Source organism: Bos mutus, chromosome 18, assembly GCF_027580195.1.
Source record: "Bos mutus isolate GX-2022 chromosome 18, NWIPB_WYAK_1.1, whole genome shotgun sequence".
Lineage (NCBI taxonomy): Eukaryota > Metazoa > Chordata > Mammalia > Artiodactyla > Bovidae > Bos > Bos mutus.
In genome coordinates this window covers 6,936,822-6,957,228 of record NC_091634.1, presented here as the reverse complement: position 1 = coordinate 6,957,228, position 20,407 = coordinate 6,936,822, and the positions used below count along the sequence as shown (strand labels likewise).

Sequence of the window (20,407 nt, the reverse complement as noted above, 5' to 3'; positions counted from 1 at the left end):
GAAAGCGGCCGTGTTGCGTCACTTCTTCCGCCCCTGTTTCAAGGGATAAGAAACCCTGCGTCTAGGGTTCCTTCTTTCCCAGGCAGCTGCCGAAGATGGCGGAGGGGCAGGTACAGGCTCCGCGCGGGCCGGGGCGGCGTGGGGCCGGGTGGGGTCCAGGCCGGACCGGGGTTGGACCTCTTTTCTCTCGTAAGTGTGCTGTGGAACTTAAGGACATAAGGAACTTAAGGACATAACTGAGCAAAGCAGAAAGCTTTCGGGGTAAGAGAAATCCAAAACGGGAATATAAAGAAGTTTTTGCGCTTTGGGCTGGGTAAGAATGCGGCATTATTTTTTCTTCGAGGGGCAGTCATCTTTGCTTCCTACACAAAAAGAGTTACTTTAAAATTAGGCCTCATTTATCTAGATCTTGGCGGAATTGAACCGGTGTGTCCCCACCAATGGGAAAGCACGCTGAAGGCGGCTACGCCACCTGGGGACGGTGAGAAGCCGGGGGTAGGCCAAAATGGAGAGTATTTCCGCCCTGCCCCGGCGCCGGTTGCTTCGGCCACGTGAAAGTGTGCATCAGGGTTCCCCTGCAACTGGGGGTAGTTTGGCACGAAACCTTTGCTGTAGGTTGGGAGAGCTCTTGCATGTGGGGCAGGCACAAATTGGTCTGCTTTGGGGTTAGATGGAGTCTAAAAGTGCTGGTGTTAGCAACTGGAATGAATGAAATGTTCCAGATCCTTGAAACATCCTTAATTGTTTAACCAGCTAGAAGGCCTCAAGGAAGGTAGAAGCTTACGACTGACTCTTCTCCGGCTCCTTCCTTGTGTAACCTATTACTGATAAAGGGAGGGAGTGGCTCTGGAAGGGGTGAACATGTGATGGGGTCTGTGGTTCAGGAAGGAAAATTAAGTTTGAAGCCAGGGAAGTGGTAGAGTTCTCTGAACACGGGTCCCTGCGTTCACATAATATGCACTTGGTAAGAGCTGGAACTTCTGAAAAGAAGCCAAGGATTAGATTAGTATTTGAGCTGTTAAAGCTTCCCTAAGGATGCAGAGCTAGTCAGTACCAGAGGAAGCTTGGGTTTTTGACCACCCTGCCTAGCTTCACTGGCTCTGAACCTGTTTGCTTTGATACTCACACTAGAAAGCTACCTTTGAGATCAGAACAGAATCAGATTCTGTCCAGGTTCTACAGGTTGCATTCAGATTACCGGTTCTTCTAACTGGGTGATCAGTGTTGATTCAGATTGTAGCTCATTCTCTGACCATGGAACATAATCTGGGCATAAAGATGTCTGCCCTTGAAGCAGCTGAAATGTGAGGGATTGGTTTATTTTGTATCTTAGCTGCTCACTGAAATTCTGAGTCATTTGCTTTCTTGGCCATCTCTAAAGTGAGCCTTAAGTTCTAGTTTTGGGTCTAATATCTGGTTAGCAGGTGTTCTGGGAGGTAAGTTAACTAATGGAGAGGAGTAATTGGTTGAGGTGGGCAGTCAAAGTTGTGGGTGCCTCTGAGCCCTTCTGAGCTCTTCAACCTGTCTCCAACAGGTCCTGGTGCTCGATGGCCGAGGCCATCTCCTGGGCCGCCTGGCGGCCATTGTGGCCAAGCAGGTGCTTCTGGGTAAGTCTGCCCGCTGCCCACAGCTCCCATCAGACATGAGCTCAGCAGGTCAGTGATGAGCAAAAATCACCATCTTTCGTTTGAGTCTCACGACCGTGAGATCAACCCCATGCACCGCTCTGAGACCTGCCAGCATCCTCCCCTCCCGGGTCAGGGGCTGTGAATTCAAAACATGTTTTGTTGGAGTAACAAATTGAACTTGAGCATGAGACAAGCTCCACCAGTTAGCGCTCTGTGACTTGGGGTAGGAGATTTGGTGTCTTCTGGTGTGTTTGTGCACAGGGGCCAGTTTCAGGCAGGGCTGGGGTCTCCTTTCTGGGCAGTAACTGGGCACCTGGCTTCCTGACTTTAGCCCTCCTTGATTGTTCCATTTTCCATTCCCTCTAGGCCGCAAGGTTGTGGTCGTGCGCTGTGAGGGCATCAACATTTCTGGCAATTTCTACAGAAATAAGTGTGAGTTAGGGCCTGGAAGGTGGGCTGGAGAGGCTGGATCTGTGTGGAGCTCAGGCTTCACAGACTTGGGAAGCAGACCCCCCAGTGGTGGGACATGCAAGTCTGAGTTCCTTAGCAGGCCCTCAGAAGTGAGGTCGTGGCGTTGGAAGGAGTTACTGCCTGGCTGGGGACTCTTAAGGCCTTACACGCTCTCCCTTCTTCCCAGTGAAATACCTGGCCTTTCTCCGCAAGCGGATGAACACCAACCCCTCCCGTGGCCCCTACCACTTCCGAGCCCCCAGCCGCATCTTCTGGCGGACAGTGCGAGGTGAGCTGGGCTCAGGGACCGCAGGTGCTGAGGGGGCAGGTAGCCAGTGATGAAGACTTCTCCCACTCGTGTTCGAGTTTGCCGACCGTGAGATGACTCCACATGCACTACCATCTGAGGCCACCTGTCTGCCTGCCTGGGCAGGACAGCGGCTCCCCCACGCGCCCCACTGAGCAGGCCTGCTGTCCTCTGTCCACAGGCATGCTGCCCCACAAGACCAAGCGGGGCCAGGCTGCTCTGGAGCGCCTCAAGGTGTTTGATGGGATCCCACCACCCTATGACAAGGTGAGCAGGTCCCAGCTCCCTGACAGTATCCCTATGGCTGGCGTCGGTGATGTTCTGCAGTTACCTACATTGTTTGATCCCTGTGAAAAGAGCACCGGCTGAGACGCCTGCCCCAGCCAGCCTTCTTCCCTGTCTGTCCCTCGCTCCAGGTCTCTAAGCCCCTCTCCTTCTCTAACAGAAAAAGCGAATGGTGGTTCCTGCTGCCCTCAAGGTTGTGCGTCTGAAGCCTACTCGCAAGGTGAGCCTCCAGATTTGCTGAGTGATGCCCTTGGAGTTCTGAGGCTTCCTGGGAGGGTGCACTTAGGGCCCTAGGACTGGCAGATGATGGTTTTTTTTCTCACGATGGTCTGCGGATGCCACTGCGGGCAGTGCCGAAAATGCCAATGGCTCAGCTGATGCCAGGAGGAACGGGGAGCATGGCTCCCTGACAAGCTGGAAGGCTCTAGGACAGAATGTTAACACCCCTCCCCTAGTCACCCTGGCCTCCTTTTCTAACAGCTTCGTTTCTTCTCTCTCCCCTCTAGTTTGCCTACCTAGGGCGCCTGGCTCATGAGGTTGGCTGGAAGTACCAGGCAGTAACGGCCACCCTGGAGGAGAAGAGAAAGGAGAAGGCCAAGATCCACTATCGGAAAAAGAAGCAGCTCATGGTGAGCGTGGGATTGGTACTGGAGGGGCCCCACATTCCCAGGCAGCTGGTACCTCTCGCCTCTTTATTAGGCTTTTGGAAGTCTCTGCCTAAGGCCCACTGTGGGAATGGGGAGTGGGATTGGGATTGGGTCCCTGGGATGACAGTCCCAGGGAGCAGCCACTGATCACTATCTGTCATCTTGGCCCCACAGAGGCTACGGAAGCAGGCCGAAAAGAACATCGAGAAGAAAATTGGCAAATTCACAGAGGTCCTCAAGACTCATGGATTCCTAGTCTGAGCCAAATAAAATTGACTGTTTATTCTTCATGCTTGGCCTGGCCTGCCCTTCCTCCATCGCCACCCTAGGATGTGGGGGCCCCCAGGGGCTGCCGTGCACGTGCCACAGGCAGACGGGGTATAGCCGAGGGGCATTAGTCAGTGTAGGCGGGTCCAGGGGCTGTGCAGGCATCGTTGGTCTGCAGCCTGTTTGTTCGTGAGACCTTTAAGACATAAACAGTTGGAACAACCAGTCCAGTTGCAGTATTGGCAGACGTGAGCTGGAAGACTATTGGAAAGGATTGGCATGACTTAAAGGGAGTCTGTTCATGCTTCCCACGTGGTCGGATACTATACTCTGCAGCTGTTAGGATGTGAGAGAATGCCCAAAAAGTATCTCTGGAAGAGAAGTTCCAGCCAAGGGATCACAGGCATCGCCCTCGTGTCTTCCCTATATTTTGTGATCCAAAACCAATAAATTATTTTGTTAAAGAAATGTGGCGTCTTTTCAGTGTGTGTCTGCTGTAGAGGCAGGCCCGGGGAGCAAGGCTCTCGGCTGACGGGGGACTTGGAGAATAAGGCTGGCTGTGCTCTTTCCACAGGTGGATCAGAAAACTGCCTTTCATGGAAGAGTTGACCTTGGTAGAGATTTTACATGCCAAGGGATTTGAGATGCCTGTGGATTTGTGGGTATTTATGGCCTGTAGAGACAGGTGTTGCCCATTTTACATAAAATTGTCTCCCTAATTCAGCTGCAAAGTATGGAATTGGCCACTCTTCCCTAAAACCAGTCCCTCACTGGGGCATGTGGGCTGTTCAGTCTATACCATGCCAGACTGTAATGCAGAGATAAGTGATGAGATATTAGAGAAGTGAGAAGGGTTTTTTTTTTAAGATTAAAACTAGACCTGTTAGATCTGCCAGGATGAGTCCCTGAAAGGGTCAGGGTACCCAGCCCTTGGTCACCTCCCAACACCCAGGTGGGCCCGCTGCCCCATCTTACTGAGGAGGTTCTGTGCGGTCAGTGGTGTCGGCGCTGATGACACCCGGAGGGGTCTGGCTTGACCAAGGTACATCCATCTGTACTGGGAGGAAAGCTAGGTTCCTGCTGCCCTTTGAGACTGGTGGGCAGTACTTGTGTGTTGGTTCACTGAGCAGGTAATAACTTCCACACTGTGCCATTGTATTCTGCTTAGTCTCCAAAATGTCCAAGAAGGCTCAAGTCTCAGGATCATTTTGCAAATGGGTGGTGTCCCTGCTACTCCTGGGGGCTCCTGCTCCAGCAGAGCTGCCTCCAGAACCAACTGAAAGTCCCAGAGTTTAAATCTTATGACACTATGTTAGAGCAGCACAATAGGCTGCCCAAACCACTTAATTTTGGCTTAAAACTTGCCACTTCAAAAGACATGCAACATTGGGACTTGTGTGGTGGTCCAGTGGCTAAGACGACTACGAATGCAGAAGGCCTGTGGGTTCCATCCCTGGTCAAGGAACTAGGTCCCATCTGCTGCAACTAAAGATCTAAAATCCCATGAACGGGAACTAAGACCCAGTACAGTCAAGTATTAAGCCAAATGTTAAAACACTTTAAGAAGATGACATGTCAGACTGGGAGAAGGTATTGGTGAATCATGTCTCTTGAAGGACTTGAATGCCAAATACATAGAAAAATTCTTAAAACTCAGTAACAATGAGCCAACCAACAAAAACTTAGGCCCAGATTTGAAAACAGCTTTCACCAAAGAAGATACACAAATGCTAATAAGCATGTGAAGAGATGCTCATCATTCCCCATTAAAGAAGATAAATGAAATCTTCAGACATAACCTTAATCATTCCTGGGGGAGAAATACAGGGAATCAGGACCTCTGGGCCAACAGAAGGGACGTTCCAAAACTGCCCAAAGCGCCCTGCAACAGCACTCTAGTCCCAGATCAGCTTCAACCCCTGGGCTACAGCAACCTTGGACACTACAGATGAATGGCTTGTTTTAACAGGCATTTCAGTGCTCACTGAGGAGGGGGCCGTTCTGTACTCTAATATGTGCATTTCCCTTGTGAAATGCTAGGAAATGTCTGAGATCTGTCAGAGACAGGGAAATACACCCTCAAGTGATAAGTAAAGTTGGCTGAAGTTCGTTACTGAGCACCAAGGCTGTTCACACTGCAGTTCAAAAAATTCAAGGTGGTGGTTTGTAAGCAGCCTTAAAATAGTAATGAAATTGAATAGAAATGAAAAGAAAAAAAAATGTATTACAGAAGGTAAAGTGAAGTGAAGTCACTCAATTGTGTCTGACTCTTTTGAGACCCCATAGACAGTAGCCTACCAGGCTCCACTGTCCATGGGGTTTTCCAGGCAAGAATACTGGAGTGGGCTGCCATTTCCTTCTCCAGGGGATCTTCCCAACCCAGGGATCGAACCCAAGTCTCCTGCATTGCAGGCAGACACTTTACCGTCTGAGCCACCAGAAAAGGTAAAGGAGAGAGTTAAAAGACTTAAAAATCAGACAAGTTGACGAAGGCAGAGGAGGGTGAGAGAGATAAGTGTGCTTGGTCACAATACAAAAAGGATTTCCTACTGTGAGTTGTGATCAACACCTAGAAGCTAAGGACCTAAACATCTCCAAACTGCCCTCACCCCCTCAGAGTGAAGCAGTATTTTTTATTTGCTCTTCCCTTATCATCAAAATCTCACCAGCTGCTCTTAGCAATTTGCAAAGTATTGAGCATTTAAGACACAGACAGGAAATCATACCTAATCTCACCACCTGGAGATGTAAACCACTAGGGCGATGTCATGTATTTCCTTCCAGGCTTTTTTCTACATTAACTTTCATACACAGTTTGGCACATATTGTAGGCAGCAACTCCAGGTCCCCCCTTTTTTTAAACTAAATATAAATCCTTTCCAAGTTATTCAAGAACTCTAGAACTTTTTTCTTCAAAAAAATAAATTATAAAACAACTACTAGGTCACAGAGGAAGATACAGCAGGTTTTAAAACAAAAAGTCTCTCTTCCTTAATGCTATCCCAGAGGGACTGAAACAGTGACAATTAAAAATGAACCATTCCTCACTTATATGTGAACTCTAAAATAGGACACAAGTGAACTTATCTATGAAACAGAAATAGATTTCGTAGAGAACAAACCTGTGGCTGCCGTGTGGGGGGTGAGGGAGGGATGGATTGGGAGTTTGGGATTAGCAGATGCCAACTATTATATATAGAACAGATAAACAACTGTATAGCACAGGGAACTATATTCAATATCCTGTGATAAACCATAATGGAAAATATGAAAAAGAATGTGTGTGTATATATATATATATATATATATATATATGCAAAATTGAATCAATACACCTGAAACACAACATTGCAAATAAACTATAATTCAATTTTTTTTTAATTGGAAAAAAATCAGAAGAATATTTTGTGACCCCTGTAGAAGTTTGTTAGGAGCATAGATTGTATATTCTAAATGCAGTGCTTAAAAAAATTTTTACTAGACTTGTAAGTGGAAACAAAAAAAAAACCTCATGTTTTCTTCTAATATATAGCTTCTTTTCTTCATGGCTTCATTTCTCAAGCCTACCTAAATTTTATCCCTACACATCAGAAATTTACGTTGGCATAAAGTAGGAACTAGGTATCCAACTTTATCTTCAGATGGTCTCCCACTTGTCCTAACACAAAATTACTGAATAATTTGTATATTCCGCAGAGTTTTTAATTGCACCTGTCATCATATGCTAACTTCTCAGAGTTGGATCTATTTTTGGACTTCCTAGAAGATACATTTTAAATATTTACATTAAAGAAGTTAACTTTTTACTTAAATGTGACATAATATTTGCTCAAATATTTAAATATTTATATTGAAGAAACCAACTTTTATTTTTAAAAGAAATTGCATTTAACACACCCACAAAAATATAATAATGTACCAGGATTTCTTTTAAAATGATTAATTCAAAGGCAATTCGAAGCAGAATAAAACATACACTTAAGTCTTATATATATTGATTATGAACTCAGTACAACTTTGTACATTGAACTGGAAAAGTCTAGCAAAAGCCTAAATTTGAGGTCTTTGGTAAATGTGAAGCCTCAGCGAGAGCGCTGGGAAAATTCAGGCCAAGACTTAATTAAGGAAAGAGGCCAAAGTCTGGAGTTCGAATTCTCCCAACAAGGCCCAAGTCAGCACTCTTGCCTGGAAAATCCCATGGATTGGAGGAGCCTGGTGGGCTGCAGTCCATGGGGTCGATAAGAGTCGGACACGACTGAGCGACTTCACTTTCACTTTTTCACTTTCATGCATTGGAGAAGGAAATGGCAACCCACTCCAGTGTTCTTGCCTGGAGAATCCCAGGGACAGGGGAGCCTGGTGGGCTGCCGTCTATGGGGTCACACACAGTCGGACACGACTGAAGTGACTTAGTAGCAGCTGCAGGGTGTTACAAGACAGAGGGTTGTTGCCAACACTGGCCAGAAGGGGGCGCAGTACGCAAAAAGTGCGACTGGTGCTAAGTCGCTTCAGTCGTCTCCGACTCTTTGCGACCCCATAGACAGCAGCCCACCAGGCTCCCCTGTCCCTGGGATTCTCCAGGCAAGAACACTGGAGTGGGTTGCCATTTCCTTCTCCAATGCATGAAGGTGAAAAGTGAAAGTGAAGTCTCTCAGTCCTGTCCGACCCCATGGACTGCAGCCTACCGGGCTCCTCTGTCCATGGGATTTTCCAGGCAAGAGTACTGGAGTGGGGTGCCATCGCCTTCTCCGAAAAAGTGCGAAGTGAAGGTAAAAAGGACTCTGGTGTTCCTTCTTAAAAAGTTCATTTAAGTTCATCTGCTCAGTCGTGTCCAACTCTTTGCAACCCCATGGCTGCAGCACACCAGGCCTCCCTGTCCATCACCAACTTCCGGAGTTTACTCAAACTCATGTCCATGGAGTCGGTGATGCCCACTCATCTTCTGTCCCCTTCTCCTGCCTTCAATCTTTCCCAGCATCAGGGTCTTTTCAGATGAGACAGCTCTTCACATAAGGTGGACAGCTCTTCACATAAGGTGGCCAAAGTATTGAAGTTTCAGCTTCTACATCAGTGCTTCAAATGAACACTCAGGACTAATCTCCTTTAGGATGGACTGGTTGGATCTCCTTGCAGTCCTAGGGACTCTCAAGAGTCCTCCACCACCACAGTTCAAAAGCATCAGTTCTTCGGCACTCAGCTTTATAGTCCAACTCTCACATCCATACATGACTACTGGAAAAACCACAGCTTTGACAAGACGGACTTTTGTCGGGAAAGTAATTCTCTGCTTTTTAATAAGATGTCTAGGTTAGTCATAACTTTTCTTCCAAGGAGCAACCGTCTTTTAATTTCTCTAAAGGTAGGTGATTAAGTAAGGCTGGAGACAGACTGCTCAGGTTAAATTCCCAAATTCCCAACTATGCCTCAGTTTCCGCATCAGCAAAATGGGAATAATTAACAGAGCCATCCTTAGTGTGTTAGCACAATTCTGCGTACATGGTAATTGCTATTAGATTTTTGCTTTCCAAAAATTGGTAAAATAATAAATTGATATTGATTTGGACCTGCAGTGACCAACGCAGTGGATAACTAGCTCCATGTGGCTATTTAAATCGAATAAAATTAAAATTAAAAATTGAGGTTCACAGTTACACGCCCCCCACTTACAGTGCCAGTGACCACTGTATTGGACAGCGCAGATAGAAAATATTTGCATCATATCGGGGAGTACTATTGGACAGCGCTGTTCAACAATTAGCAGAAGGCCTTTTTGGTTTTTTTTAAATTCGAATTAAAATTCTTTTTTTTTATTTGAATTAAAATTTTCAACGAAACCACTCTCTGGGGAAAAAACGGCCCACAAAAGAAACCGACTTTTATTAAACTTCAGGAAGTTCATGGGTAGTGTCCGTCCCTCACAAAGATGGCGCTTCGCAGCGCGTGCATGTTCCTAACACTTTCTGGTCTCTCGCCCCGCAAAAAGATGGCCGCCGCCACGGCCCGTTCAAACCTTGCACGGAAACAGACACGAGGTCCCAAACCCCACGCGGTCTCACTCATCTCAGGAACATGGCCGCCTTCCGATAAATGTCGCGATAACATAGGCTGGTTAAGGCTGGCCACGCCTTCCCAACGTGACCTAGCATGCCGGCGCGCAATGATGGCGTAAGACTCTCGCGAGACAGTGTGCCGCTTCCCGCTCCTCTGCCTTGACCATCATGGCAGCTTTCGTTCTGTCTGCGAATCGCGTGCTTAGGTAGGACCGTTCGCCAATCAGAGTCTCGCCAAGGCACCGCCCCAAACCGTGTTTGTCCCGCCCCTTTGTCGTCACTTCCTCTCTAACCCTTGTGCAGTCGATAAGGAAACCCGGACGCCGCCGCGGCCTTCCTTTTTTCAGGCAGCCGGGAAGATGGCGGACATTCAGGTATGGGCTACGGGCCGATGCCGACACTGCGGGGTCTGGGTTTCAGAGGCGAGTCCTGGAGAGTGGGACTCCGCGCTCCAGTTTGGGGGTTAATTTCCCAGGGGTTAAATCGGGCAGAGGGCAGTTGTCTTGGCGTTAATCTCGATTAGCACCTCCTAAATGTTCCTTTGTAGCTCGGTCGGTAAATAATCTGCCTGCAGTGCAGGAATCCTGGGTTCGATCCCTGTGTCGGGAAGATCCTCTGGAGAAGGAAATGGCAACCCATTCCAGTATTCTTGCCTGGGAAATCTCATGGACAGAAGAGCCTAGTGGGGCTGCAGTCCGTGGGGTCGCAAAGAGTCGGGCACGACTGGACGACTAACACTTAAATTTTGGAGGCTCCGCATTTGGGGTTTAATTTAAGGTTCAAGGATTTTGGAAGTTGTCTTTTCAAAAATCAAGATTTACAGAGTACTTTTTTTTTGGGGGGGGAGGCTTTAGGCTGTAGGGTTAATCCTTTGAGAACTGACGTTTAAGGGCCACTCCAGGGAGCCCGTCAGTTTGGTATTTAATTCTGGAGCCGCCTATGTTAGTTAAGGCGTGCATCCTGGTTGGATGTCTTTGTGTCTTGAATAATTTTTGCTGAACAGTTTTGGTGTTTAAGGCTTGTTTTGTATCGCTGGGGCTTTAAGGATTGAATGCTCCAGGTGGTAGGAGGTGTTTTAGATCATAAATACTGATGTAACCCTGGGTTCAGAGTTGAGTTTGAATTAGAGATATATTTGGGTTAGTGTCTTGGAAGATAATTCTGGGGTGCTTGGCGCTGGTGGCCAACGTTCAGGGAGTTAAATACCCGACAAGATGGTATTGGGATTTTGTGAAGCTTTCCAGGCCAGGTTGTTGCCTGCTCGGGTCTTACCTGCTTCCTTCTCATCCCCTTAGACAGAACGTGCGTACCAAAAGCAACCGACCATCTTTCAAAATAAAAAGAGGGTCCTGCTTGGAGAAACTGGCAAAGAAAAGCTCCCTCGATACTACAAGAACATTGGTCTGGGCTTCAAGACTCCAAAGGAGGTACGGGCACCCTCAGAAGAAAGGAGGAGACCCCTGTGTCCCTGCACATGTGCCCAAACTGAGTTGACCTATCCACATCTCAGTGGCTGCTGCTGGGAACTGTAGTTTGTGTGTTTAGAAAGGCCACGCCCCTTGTTTTTTTCAGGAACTATTTTCAGAGTTCCCTAATCCTCCTTATCCCTGCAGGCCATCGAGGGCACCTACATTGACAAGAAATGCCCTTTTACGGGTAATGTCTCCATTCGAGGGCGGATCCTGTCTGGTGAGTGAGGACCTTCCTGGGTCTGAGGGAAGAAGGGCTGGGGACACTGAGGCTCCAGGGTCCTGGGTTGGGGAAGGGGTTGGCAGACTTCTCGTGACCCCGGGGGCACACTTTTGGCAAATGATGTCTGTTTCACGATGGTCTTCAGATGCCCACCCTGGGCAGTGCTGAGAAGGCCACTTGGCACAGCTGATGCTGGAAGCAGGGCTTCCTGGGAACCCTACTCAACGGCCCCCTGCTTCCTGGACACCCCGGGCTGCCCATGGCTCCCTTCCCTGTGGGGCCTGACCAGGAACTGCCCCCGGTCCCCCCAGGCGTGGTGACCAAAATGAAGATGCAGAGGACCATCGTCATCCGCCGAGACTACCTTCACTACATCCGAAAGTACAACCGCTTTGAGAAGCGCCACAAGAACATGTCCGTGCACCTTTCTCCCTGCTTCAGGTGAGCAGGGTTGGCTGCCCTCCCGGGCAGGGAGGAGGGGGTGGGCTGCACAGGAGTGAGTGACGTGGGACCAGACCTGGCTGTTAACAGGATGCCCTGGCTGCCGTGTGGAGGTCATCAGCTGTGGGGGCGGGTAGTAAAGGGGTCATGCATCACCATCTTTGTGAGCCTCCAGTGTCCTGCAAAGGACATGACAGATGGAGGCCTTCTGTCCCTGGAAGGGTCGGCCCATCCTCCGCATGGCCTGGAGCCCGGGGTCTTACACGTAGTTTGTGCTCAGTAATTACCTGGGGACAGGTGAAACTGGAAATAGCAGCTTGGTTGGGGTTTGGAGGAGCCAAAGCTGAGAGGCTCCACCTAGAGACAGGAAGACGCCTTCAGGGCCTGCTGAGAGCAGAGCCTCCCCTAACCCAGCCCTGCTTCCCTCCACAGGGACGTCCAGATCGGCGACATCGTCACGGTGGGCGAATGCCGGCCCCTGAGCAAGACTGTGCGCTTCAATGTCCTCAAGGTCACCAAGGCTGCCGGCACCAAGAAGCAGTTCCAGAAGTTCTGAGACTGGACCTCTGCCTGCTACCCCAAACACAATAAAGTTATTTTCCCAATCTCTGGCAGGCTCTGGCTGTCTGTGCCCCTACAAGAGGGAGGGGTTGATGTGGAAGATGGGATTCGTCTTCATCCTCTGGGGGCATAAAGATGGGGACCACATCCTGCCTCCTGCCCTCACGTCTGGGTGAAGACAACCTGTATCAAGACGCTGCCCTCCTCTGATGTTTTGGTCTTTGTTACCTTTTGGTGTTGTGCTCATAAGGCCTTTCTACCTGGTGTTGAGCTCCCCCCGCAAGTCTCTGGGGAGGAAGTGAGTGAGGGTGGAGGTTCCTGGGTTCTCTAGACTCTGAGCCTTTTCTGGTCTCTGAGGGGAGGGGGAGGAAGAAATATCCGCCCTCTTGGCTTTGCTAGGTGTCAGCGTCGGTGGGTTGGGTGGGCTTGGGTTCAAAGCTGCCTGTTTGGGAGTTGAAGGTCTTGACCTCAAGCTGGGATTGTTTTCTGACGGGAAAGCAAGGCACCCACTTTCCCCCTACACATCCCGCCATCCCTCCTAAGTGAGCACCATGCCTGTTGCAGATGAGTGAACTCATCTGAGGGGGCAAGTTCTCTGCTTAGGATCCCAGGAAGTACCTGAGCCACAGGCGTCAGATGATGGTGACTACTTTGCCCAAAAGTCCTAGTGAGGAAAATGGTCTAGAGGGCGTAGCGAGGCCAGCTAGCAGTGAAGGTCACGGGTGGCTGCATGGATAGGAAGTCCCTCAGGTGGGACTGAATCAGGACAGACCAGATGGGGTGGCTTTGGGTGAGGAGAGAAATTGGAGATGGGGAAAAATGAGGGCAAGGCAAATGAAGGGGAAGAGATTTCTGACAGAGCCAGACAGGGCTACCTTGAGTGTCAGGGTAAAAACTCAGGAGAAGTAGAGAGCTTAACAGTTGGTATTAACAGGGAAGGCTTTCTGCTAGAGGCAAATGGGGAAAGGAAGAGGGACCTTGAGTGTCAGATACGGAGATGAGAGATGTGAGACACCCCTCTGCTGGACACCAGTCAGAGACAGAAGCAGGTACAGAGACACGCATGGAACAGGTGAGGCAAGAGGGTGGCAGGTGCAGACAGATGCCAAGGAGAGGGAGACAGCAGAGACCCTCACCTGAGCCACAACGGGGCAGAGATGGATGTTCAGGTTTAGGGGAGGCGCTGGTTACCCCGTTAACTCCAGCCCGGAGGCCTGGCGCTGCTGGGATCCCCAGGTCCCTGCCTCCCCGTACCTGTACCAGGGTCTGAGACACACACTGGTACAAGGGTTGGGAGACAGGGCCGTGAGGAGAGAGGAGCCGCCGCTGCCGCTGCCGCCTCCGGGGACTTTGCGTCTGGACTGGCCCGGGGGCTCCTTTTTACCCAGGCCCGGTGAGGGCGGGGGTTCCTGCCAGAGGAAGTGGGGCCGCATCAAAGAGGGCAGGAAGGGGCAGGGACGGGTCAGAAGGGGGCACGCCCCGAGGTTCAGCCTGCGAGCCTGCCCCACCTGGTGCTGGAGGGTGGGAGACTCCGCGGAGGGGCACTGGGACCCAGAGAGCGGGGGACAGCGATGGGGGACAGGGAAAGGCAGATCGGAGAGACAGGACGGAGAATAGAGACCCAGAGGGGGACCTGAGGCCGCTCCAGGAGCCCCCACCCACAGGTGTTTCCGTTCGGGGTGGGGCCACCGTGTTTACAACAACAACAGGCCCGCTCCCCTGTTTCCTCCCAGCGGTGGGTTGCTGGGCGGCTCCTTGGCACCCCATTGTCGGGTGCAGCCCTGACCTGGTGGGGACCTCCTGATGGTCTGCACAAAATCCAAGGAGAAAGCCCCCAGGGCCGTGTCAATTCTCTGTTGCGATGACCTGGACGGGGACATTACCTGCAGTTCTTCTGTTTGTTTTGGCTGCTCTGGGTCTTCCTGTGGCGAACGGGCTCCTTGTGGCAGCATGCAGCCTTTCTCTAATTGCAATGCAAGGGCTATAGAGTGGGTGGGCTCAGTAGTTGCCCCGCAGCATATGGGATCTTAGTTCACCGACCAGGGCTCAAAACCGCGTCCCCTGCATTGGAAGGCGGATTCTTAACCATTGGACTGAGACAGGAGATAGAGGGGCTCCAGGTTAGACATTACAGCTGGCCTCCTGTTTGCATTTCACGGAGCACAAAGACGTGGGCTTCAGGCTGGATCCTTAACAACTGTTAGCATTTCCGGAGATGAGATAAATGAGATCCAGGAGGAATTTACAATCAGCCTCCCGTTTGCTCTGCAAAATGGAAGTAACAACAGAAGCAGGGTAAATAGCCAGTGTTTGTCTGCTGTAAACACTTTAATAGTCATGGCAATAGTCAAGGTAATAGTCAGGGCAAGGACAAAGAGGGCAAAACCCTGTTTGAATAAAGGATTATGGGATCTTCACTCCCCCTCTTTTGGGACAAGGGAGACCCTACACATGCGCAAAAAGGCTCCTTGGAGGCCAAAAGTCGGGATAACGCCAGGCCATAATGATTCTTGCTCCTCCCAGAAGCCTCCACTTTGAGATCCATCTTGGCTGAGCGGTGCGTGCGCACCCAGGGTAAGGGGCCCAGGGTAGGCCAGGTGTGGAAAAAGGAATCAGATATTGGGCTAAAGGTAAACAAAGACCTGGAAGAACTGACCTATGTAAACAACTTAACCGCCTCTTTACCGCACTCCTCCTCGCTACGGGGGACGCCCACACCCTCTCTGGGTGTGCATCTCTGCCTTGCTTCTGTCTTAACAGAGCAAACCACTTCTGTGTGCTCTCCCCACACTTGTTGTGCTCTGTCTCTAACAATAAACTTTGTACCTGCCTTTGTAGTTTCTGCCTCTGTGATAAATGCATTTTTCACTGGGGCCAAAGAACCAGGGAAAAACAGTTTATAGCCTCTAGTCCTTGCTGGTCTGGTGGCCAGGATTCCAGGCTGCCCAGTTCAATTCTTTGGAAGGGAATTAAATCTCGCTTCAAGCCACTGCTCACTGCTGCCTCACTGAGTTCAGGACCACCAGGAGGGGCCCCACTTGCCCTTCTTAGAGCCCTGTGACAGCTAGAGACATGACTCCTGGGCACAGATCACAGCCTCAGAGCTTGCCCTCTGCCTGCCTGGTCCTCCCACCCTCCCTGCTCCCCAGACTTGCTCCCTCCTCTGAGCCTTTGCACTGGCTGTGCCCTCTGCCTGGAACCTCTAACCCCAGGCTTCTACCTGCTGCTTCCCCCACCCCTTAACCTCTAGTTCTCACCAACCTCTTTCCATCTGGCAGAACCTCCAGCCCTCCCAGTCCCCGCTCCCTGCCTGAATGTCCCACATAGACAGGAAAGCCTGCTCATGGCATACTTGTATATTTGTTGCACAGATCCTCTATGGCCTGGCACACTTATTAGTTAACCTGTTAACTGCTGGAATATAAACTCCAAGAAGGGGGGAAAATCTCTGCAACCCCAGCACCTGGAACAAACTGTGAGTGCGCCTCACACATTTACCCGAGTGCATGAATCCTTTTGAGGTTAAATCCCAAATGAATTAATTTTCTAAAAAGTTAAATCCCCACATTCTCACAGGCCAGGCTTGACCCCTAGCATTACCCCAGAACCATCTCTTGGTGGGTGTTGAGCCGAAAGACCCAACTGAGCCAAAGATCAGGAAAAGGAAGGTTTGTTATAACTCGCCACAAGTAAGGAGAACACCAGGGACCCTCCCCAAAGGAGTGTCTCGCCAGCAGCAAAATTGGGGAAGTTTTAAGCTAAGGGAACAAGCACATTCATGGGGGTGGGGGCGTGGAGCAGAGGAGAAATCAGCACAGAACTGGGGCAAAGTTCACCAGAGCCCTAACTGTAGTTATTGAAGTCTGGAGGGGCAATATCATTCTACCTTCATCTGGGTGGGGCCTTAGTTACTGCAGATCTCAAAGATTGTATCAGATGGTTCTGTATATCCTTTGAGGAGGAATTAGGACTCTGTTTTATTGTTTCTTGACAGCTTTTCCTTTTTCCTGTATGCCCTCTCTTCCAGTAAAGAATCTGTCTGCAGGAGACCAAGGTTTGATTCCTGGGTCGGGAAGATCCCCTGGAAAAGGAAATGGCTACCCACTCCAGTACTCTTGCCTGGAAAATTCCAGGGACAGAGGAGCCTGTCGCAAAGAGTCGGACACGACTGAGCGTCTCACACTTGCACACTTTACTTGCACACTTTACTTCCCTGAAGATCACGGATTACTGAGACCTGTTCAAGGGCGAGCACTGGAGCCAGGCTTAGATCACAGATGGCTTAGGCCAAAATGGCTTCTCTTACATCAAGAAAGTCACTCCTGGTTCTTTGTCTTCAGGGACCCCCTAACCTATCCACTTACACTGGGTCTCAAGTCACAGAGTAACCGGAAGCAGTGAACATACAGAGAAATCTCCCAGTGGTAGTATGAAGACTGCAGGCTCTGTTGCAGAGTTTAGCCCTACCCTCGTTAGCTGCATAACCTTGCTGGGAACCACAGGGCTTCAGGTTCCTAATCTATAAAATCTTGCCTCCCTGCCCCTTCGGGAACATGAGATAGACTCACCTGTGTTATTGGGGGTAGAACTAGTTCTAGTAAGTGATACTTCTTAAGGAAGTGATTGTGTCACATTCCTGAGCCTACTGTAAAGCAAAGCCTAGTGAGACCTTGGCGAAGCCTTTGCTGAGTCGCCTTGGCCAGCCAGAGGACAAGACTCTTTGGCAGGGGACTTCCCTGGTGGTCCAGTGGCTAAGACTCTGCGATTCCAACGCAGGAGGCCCAGGTTTGATCCCTGGCCAGGGAACTAGATCCCACATGCCACAGCTAAAGATCCTGCATGCCGCAAATAAGACCTGGTTCAGCCAAAGAAATTTAAAAACTAAAAAGTCTTTGGCAGAAGTCCTAGAAGTATCAATGGGGTTATGTAATCCTGGATCTACTACAGCAAATCCTGGTGGTTTGTCATGGGATCTTGAGACTATTTTAGCATGCTTCTGGAATATTCTGTTGCATGCCTCTTATAGGTGTCCCCAGTGGTCATTTTCCAGGGAAATTAGCTCCAAGCATGTTTCAAAGCAGGGTCCCAGGTTATGATGACAGCAGGTGTCAGGCCTGTTACATGAAAACAGGGCAGATATTGGTTATATCATAACATTTTGTGGCCTCGCATCTATCAGAACAGGCCACAGGAATATTCTGTTACAGCCAGACTGGCGAGCATCGTTGCAGCCCCTTGTGGTATTAGAGCACGACCTATAATAGATTGTAGTGGGACCTCAGGGTCTTGTAACTTTTTTTTTTTTTTAATTTTCCCTGTGGTCACAGTGCATGGTATGTGGGATCTTAGTTCCCCCACCAGGGATGAAACCTGTGCTCCTTGCTTTGGAAGCGCAGAGTCTTAACCACTGGACCACCAAGTACGTCCGTTGTAACTGGTGGTTGCAATACCTGGGTTATATGAGAGCCTGCACATGCATATTATGCGTGGAGCAGACCCCTGGATTCATTAAACTAGCCCTAGGACTGCAAGTGGAATCTAGGAACATGGAATTGGAGCAGCTTCAGATGTGTGAGCAGCCTTGCTGTCGTATGTTAGCACTTCCCTGAGTTTTCCATCATCGGAAAACCCTGGAGTTTCGCATTACAGTAGGTCCGAGCTCTGTTGTATTTAACAGAGACCCACAGATTGTTCCAGGGCTGCACATAGATTCTGCTAGAACATTCTAGAAAAGTTTTAGGGACCTATTAAACCTGCCCCAGGTCTTTCACTACCAGCTTCCTTCATTCTGCTGATGCTTCCTGTGCTGGCCCCTGGGGATGCAAGAGTGAGCGAGACAGTGCCAGGGCCTGCCTACCATCTAGTGCAACCCTGGGGACTTTCACCTCATTGAGTGGGAGGGAGGCAGTGTGGGGAACAGGTTACTTCTACGCTCTACTATGTGCCCCGTGCCAAACCTTTGATTCATTGAAGCCTCTCTACCGAAGGAGGTACAATTATCCTACTTCCCAGATGAAACTGAGGAACAGAGAAGCCCACCAGAAAGAGAGGGAGTTTGGTTTCAAACTCTGGTGTGATTGCATCCTTGGGTCAGGAGGGGGCGCTACAGTGCAGGGGAGAGAGGAGGGGTCGATGTTAAGGTGGTGATTCAGGAAGACAGCTCAGAACTGCCAGAGCCTATGTCCCCAGACACCAAGGGCGGCATCATGAGTGAGCTCCCTGTGCTGTTGTTCCAAAGGCACCTTGGTTCGTTTTGAAGTTGGAACTAAGCGCCCATATTTTCATTTCCCACTGGGCTCTGCACATTTCATAACTGTCCTGCTGTTTTCTATTACTTCATCAGGGGCCCCTGGCGATGTGATAGTAGGACCCCACGGAATCTAAAAGGTATAGGCAAAGGGACTTCCCTGGTGGTCCAGTGGTTAGGACTCGGTGCTTTTACTGCTGGGGCCCAAGGTTCAATCCCTGATCAGGGAAACTAAGATCCTGCAAGCTGCATGGCACACCCTGCAAATGCCACCCCACCCCCCCAAAAAAAACATGCATGAGCCGGGATCATTAGAGCATATGAGACGGGCAGCAGATGCTGTAAATGGTCCCTGAAGACACAGAAGGTTCCACGACACTTAGCAGCGATTCCTGGTGGGTATTAAGGGAACTTGAGAGCTTTTTCTTTTGAAGCAAGAAGGAGGAACATTATGAGGAATGTTCAGGTCAGACCTCTGAGAGGCCTCATGGCTAAACCCCGAGGTCATTCTGACAGGAGGAAAGGAAGACCTGAATGGGGACCCTACAGCAGAGCCAAGGGAGGGCACCCTCCATGACTGTGACCATGCTAGGCTGGATAGTGTTCCCCAAAGCTGCCTGTGCCCTTGAGCTCCAAAGCCTGTGATTACATGACCTTGTTTAATAAAGGGAACTTTGAAGATGTGATTAAATTCAGGATCTTGTGATGGGGAGATGATCTTGGATTATCCAGGTGGGACCAATGTCATCACAAGAGTCCTTAGAAGAGGGAAGGTCAGCAAGTTCCTGAGAAATGTGGAAAGTTTTTTGCCTGGTTCGCCAGCAATGCAGGAGACAGCAACAGGAGCTGTGGGTTTGATCCCTGGGTAGGGAAGATCCCCTGGAGGAGGAAATGGCAACCCACTCCAGCATTCTTGACTGGCAGAAGCCCATGGACAGAGGAGGCTGATGGGCTACCGTGCACGGGGTTGCAAAGAGTCGGACACAACTAAGCACGCACAAGTACATGGTTAAAGACGTGTCAACTTGGCGGGGCCACAGTGCCTGGATGTTTGGTCCAACATTATTCTGGATGTTTCTGTGTGGGTGTTTGGGGGTGAAATTACACTGAAATCAGTGGACTCTGAGTAGAGCCGACCACCCCCCACCATAATGTGGGTGGGCCTCATCCAATCAGTCGAAGGTGGAAGACTGACCTTCCCTCAAGCAAAGGGGAACCCTGCCAGCGGACTGCATTTAGATTTCATCTGCAAGATGAGCTCTTCTGGGTTTTCCAGATAGCCTGCCTTTGGACTTGAACTGTAATTCTTTCCGGCCACCTCTATCACATTTTGAACTCGCCAAGTCTTCAAGATCACGTGCGCCAATTTCTTACACTAAGTCTCTTTCTCTCTATATATACACATCCTGTTGATTCTGTTTTTCCAAGAAACCCTGACTAATATATCATATGACCTAGCAAGTCCACTCCTGGAGAAGGCAATGGCACCCTACTCCAGTACTCTTGCCTGGCAAATCCCATGGACGGAGGAGCCTGGTAGGCTGCAGTCCATGGGGTCGCTGAGGGTCGGACATGACTGAGTGACTTCCCTTTCACTTTTCACTTTCATGCATTGGAGAAGGAAATGGCAACCCACTCCAGTGTTCTTGCCTGGAGAATCCCAGGGACTGGGGAGCCTGGTGGGCTGCCCTCTGTGGGGTTGCACAGAGTCGGACACGACTGAAGTGGCTTAGCAGCAGCAGCAGCAACATACAGGGAAAAAAAATGTAAAAAAACAACAACAACCTTGCAAGCAAATATTTGCAGCAGCATTAGTCATAATAGCCAAAAAA

General features: G+C 49.8%; 2 protein-coding genes and 6 non-coding genes across 8 annotated transcripts; all 8 read left to right on the top strand.

Annotated features, from left to right (window-relative positions):
- Positions 1-25: 25 nt before the first annotated feature.
- RPL13A (ribosomal protein L13a) lies at positions 26-3,607 on the top strand. Its single transcript, XM_005904989.3, has 8 exons — positions 26-110; positions 1,535-1,607; positions 1,995-2,060; positions 2,266-2,367; positions 2,567-2,652; positions 2,831-2,890; positions 3,177-3,299; positions 3,492-3,607. Exons 1-8 carry the CDS (start codon positions 96-98, stop codon positions 3,576-3,578), a joined length of 612 nt encoding a protein of 203 aa, XP_005905051.1. The 5' UTR covers positions 26-95; the 3' UTR covers positions 3,579-3,607.
- Positions 1,653-1,736, top strand: LOC138991921 (small nucleolar RNA Z195/SNORD33/SNORD32 family). The gene has a single exon (XR_011467812.1). It is a non-coding gene; the product is annotated as a small nucleolar RNA Z195/SNORD33/SNORD32 family (small nucleolar RNA).
- On the top strand, positions 2,407-2,491 carry LOC138991920 (small nucleolar RNA Z195/SNORD33/SNORD32 family). The gene has a single exon (XR_011467811.1). It is a non-coding gene; the product is annotated as a small nucleolar RNA Z195/SNORD33/SNORD32 family (small nucleolar RNA).
- Positions 2,691-2,761, top strand: LOC138991922 (small nucleolar RNA SNORD34). The gene has a single exon (XR_011467813.1). It is a non-coding gene; the product is annotated as a small nucleolar RNA SNORD34 (small nucleolar RNA).
- Positions 2,969-3,057, top strand: LOC138991863 (small nucleolar RNA SNORD35). Its single transcript, XR_011467762.1, has one exon. It is a non-coding gene; the product is annotated as a small nucleolar RNA SNORD35 (small nucleolar RNA).
- A 6,242-nt stretch (positions 3,608-9,849) lies between the features above and the next one.
- Positions 9,850-12,376, top strand: RPS11 (ribosomal protein S11). Its single transcript, XM_070386799.1, has 5 exons — positions 9,850-10,008; positions 10,930-11,061; positions 11,248-11,323; positions 11,638-11,767; positions 12,200-12,376. Exons 1-5 carry the CDS (start codon positions 9,994-9,996, stop codon positions 12,321-12,323), a joined length of 477 nt encoding a protein of 158 aa, XP_070242900.1. The 5' UTR covers positions 9,850-9,993; the 3' UTR covers positions 12,324-12,376.
- LOC138991862 (small nucleolar RNA SNORD35) lies at positions 11,439-11,525 on the top strand. Its single transcript, XR_011467761.1, has one exon. It is a non-coding gene; the product is annotated as a small nucleolar RNA SNORD35 (small nucleolar RNA).
- Positions 12,377-17,061: 4,685 nt separating the features above from the next.
- TRNAG-UCC (transfer RNA glycine (anticodon UCC)) lies at positions 17,062-17,134 on the top strand. The gene has a single exon. It is a non-coding gene; the product is annotated as a tRNA-Gly (tRNA).
- The last annotated feature ends 3,273 nt before the right edge of the window (positions 17,135-20,407 follow it).

What these genes read in the sequence shown, in the direction of transcription:
- RPL13A (XM_005904989.3), top strand. An exon ending in CAATTTCTACAGAAATAAGT is followed by an intron (nt 2,061 to 2,265) that starts GTGAGTTAGGGC and finishes CCTTCTTCCCAG; the next exon opens with TGAAATACCTGGCCTTTCTC. An exon ending in TCCCACCACCCTATGACAAG is followed by an intron (nt 2,653 to 2,830) that starts GTGAGCAGGTCC and finishes CTTCTCTAACAG; the next exon opens with AAAAAGCGAATGGTGGTTCC.
- RPS11 (XM_070386799.1), top strand. An exon ending in GCTTCAAGACTCCAAAGGAG is followed by an intron (nt 11,062 to 11,247) that starts GTACGGGCACCC and finishes TTATCCCTGCAG; the next exon opens with GCCATCGAGGGCACCTACAT. An exon ending in CACCTTTCTCCCTGCTTCAG is followed by an intron (nt 11,768 to 12,199) that starts GTGAGCAGGGTT and finishes TTCCCTCCACAG; the next exon opens with GGACGTCCAGATCGGCGACA.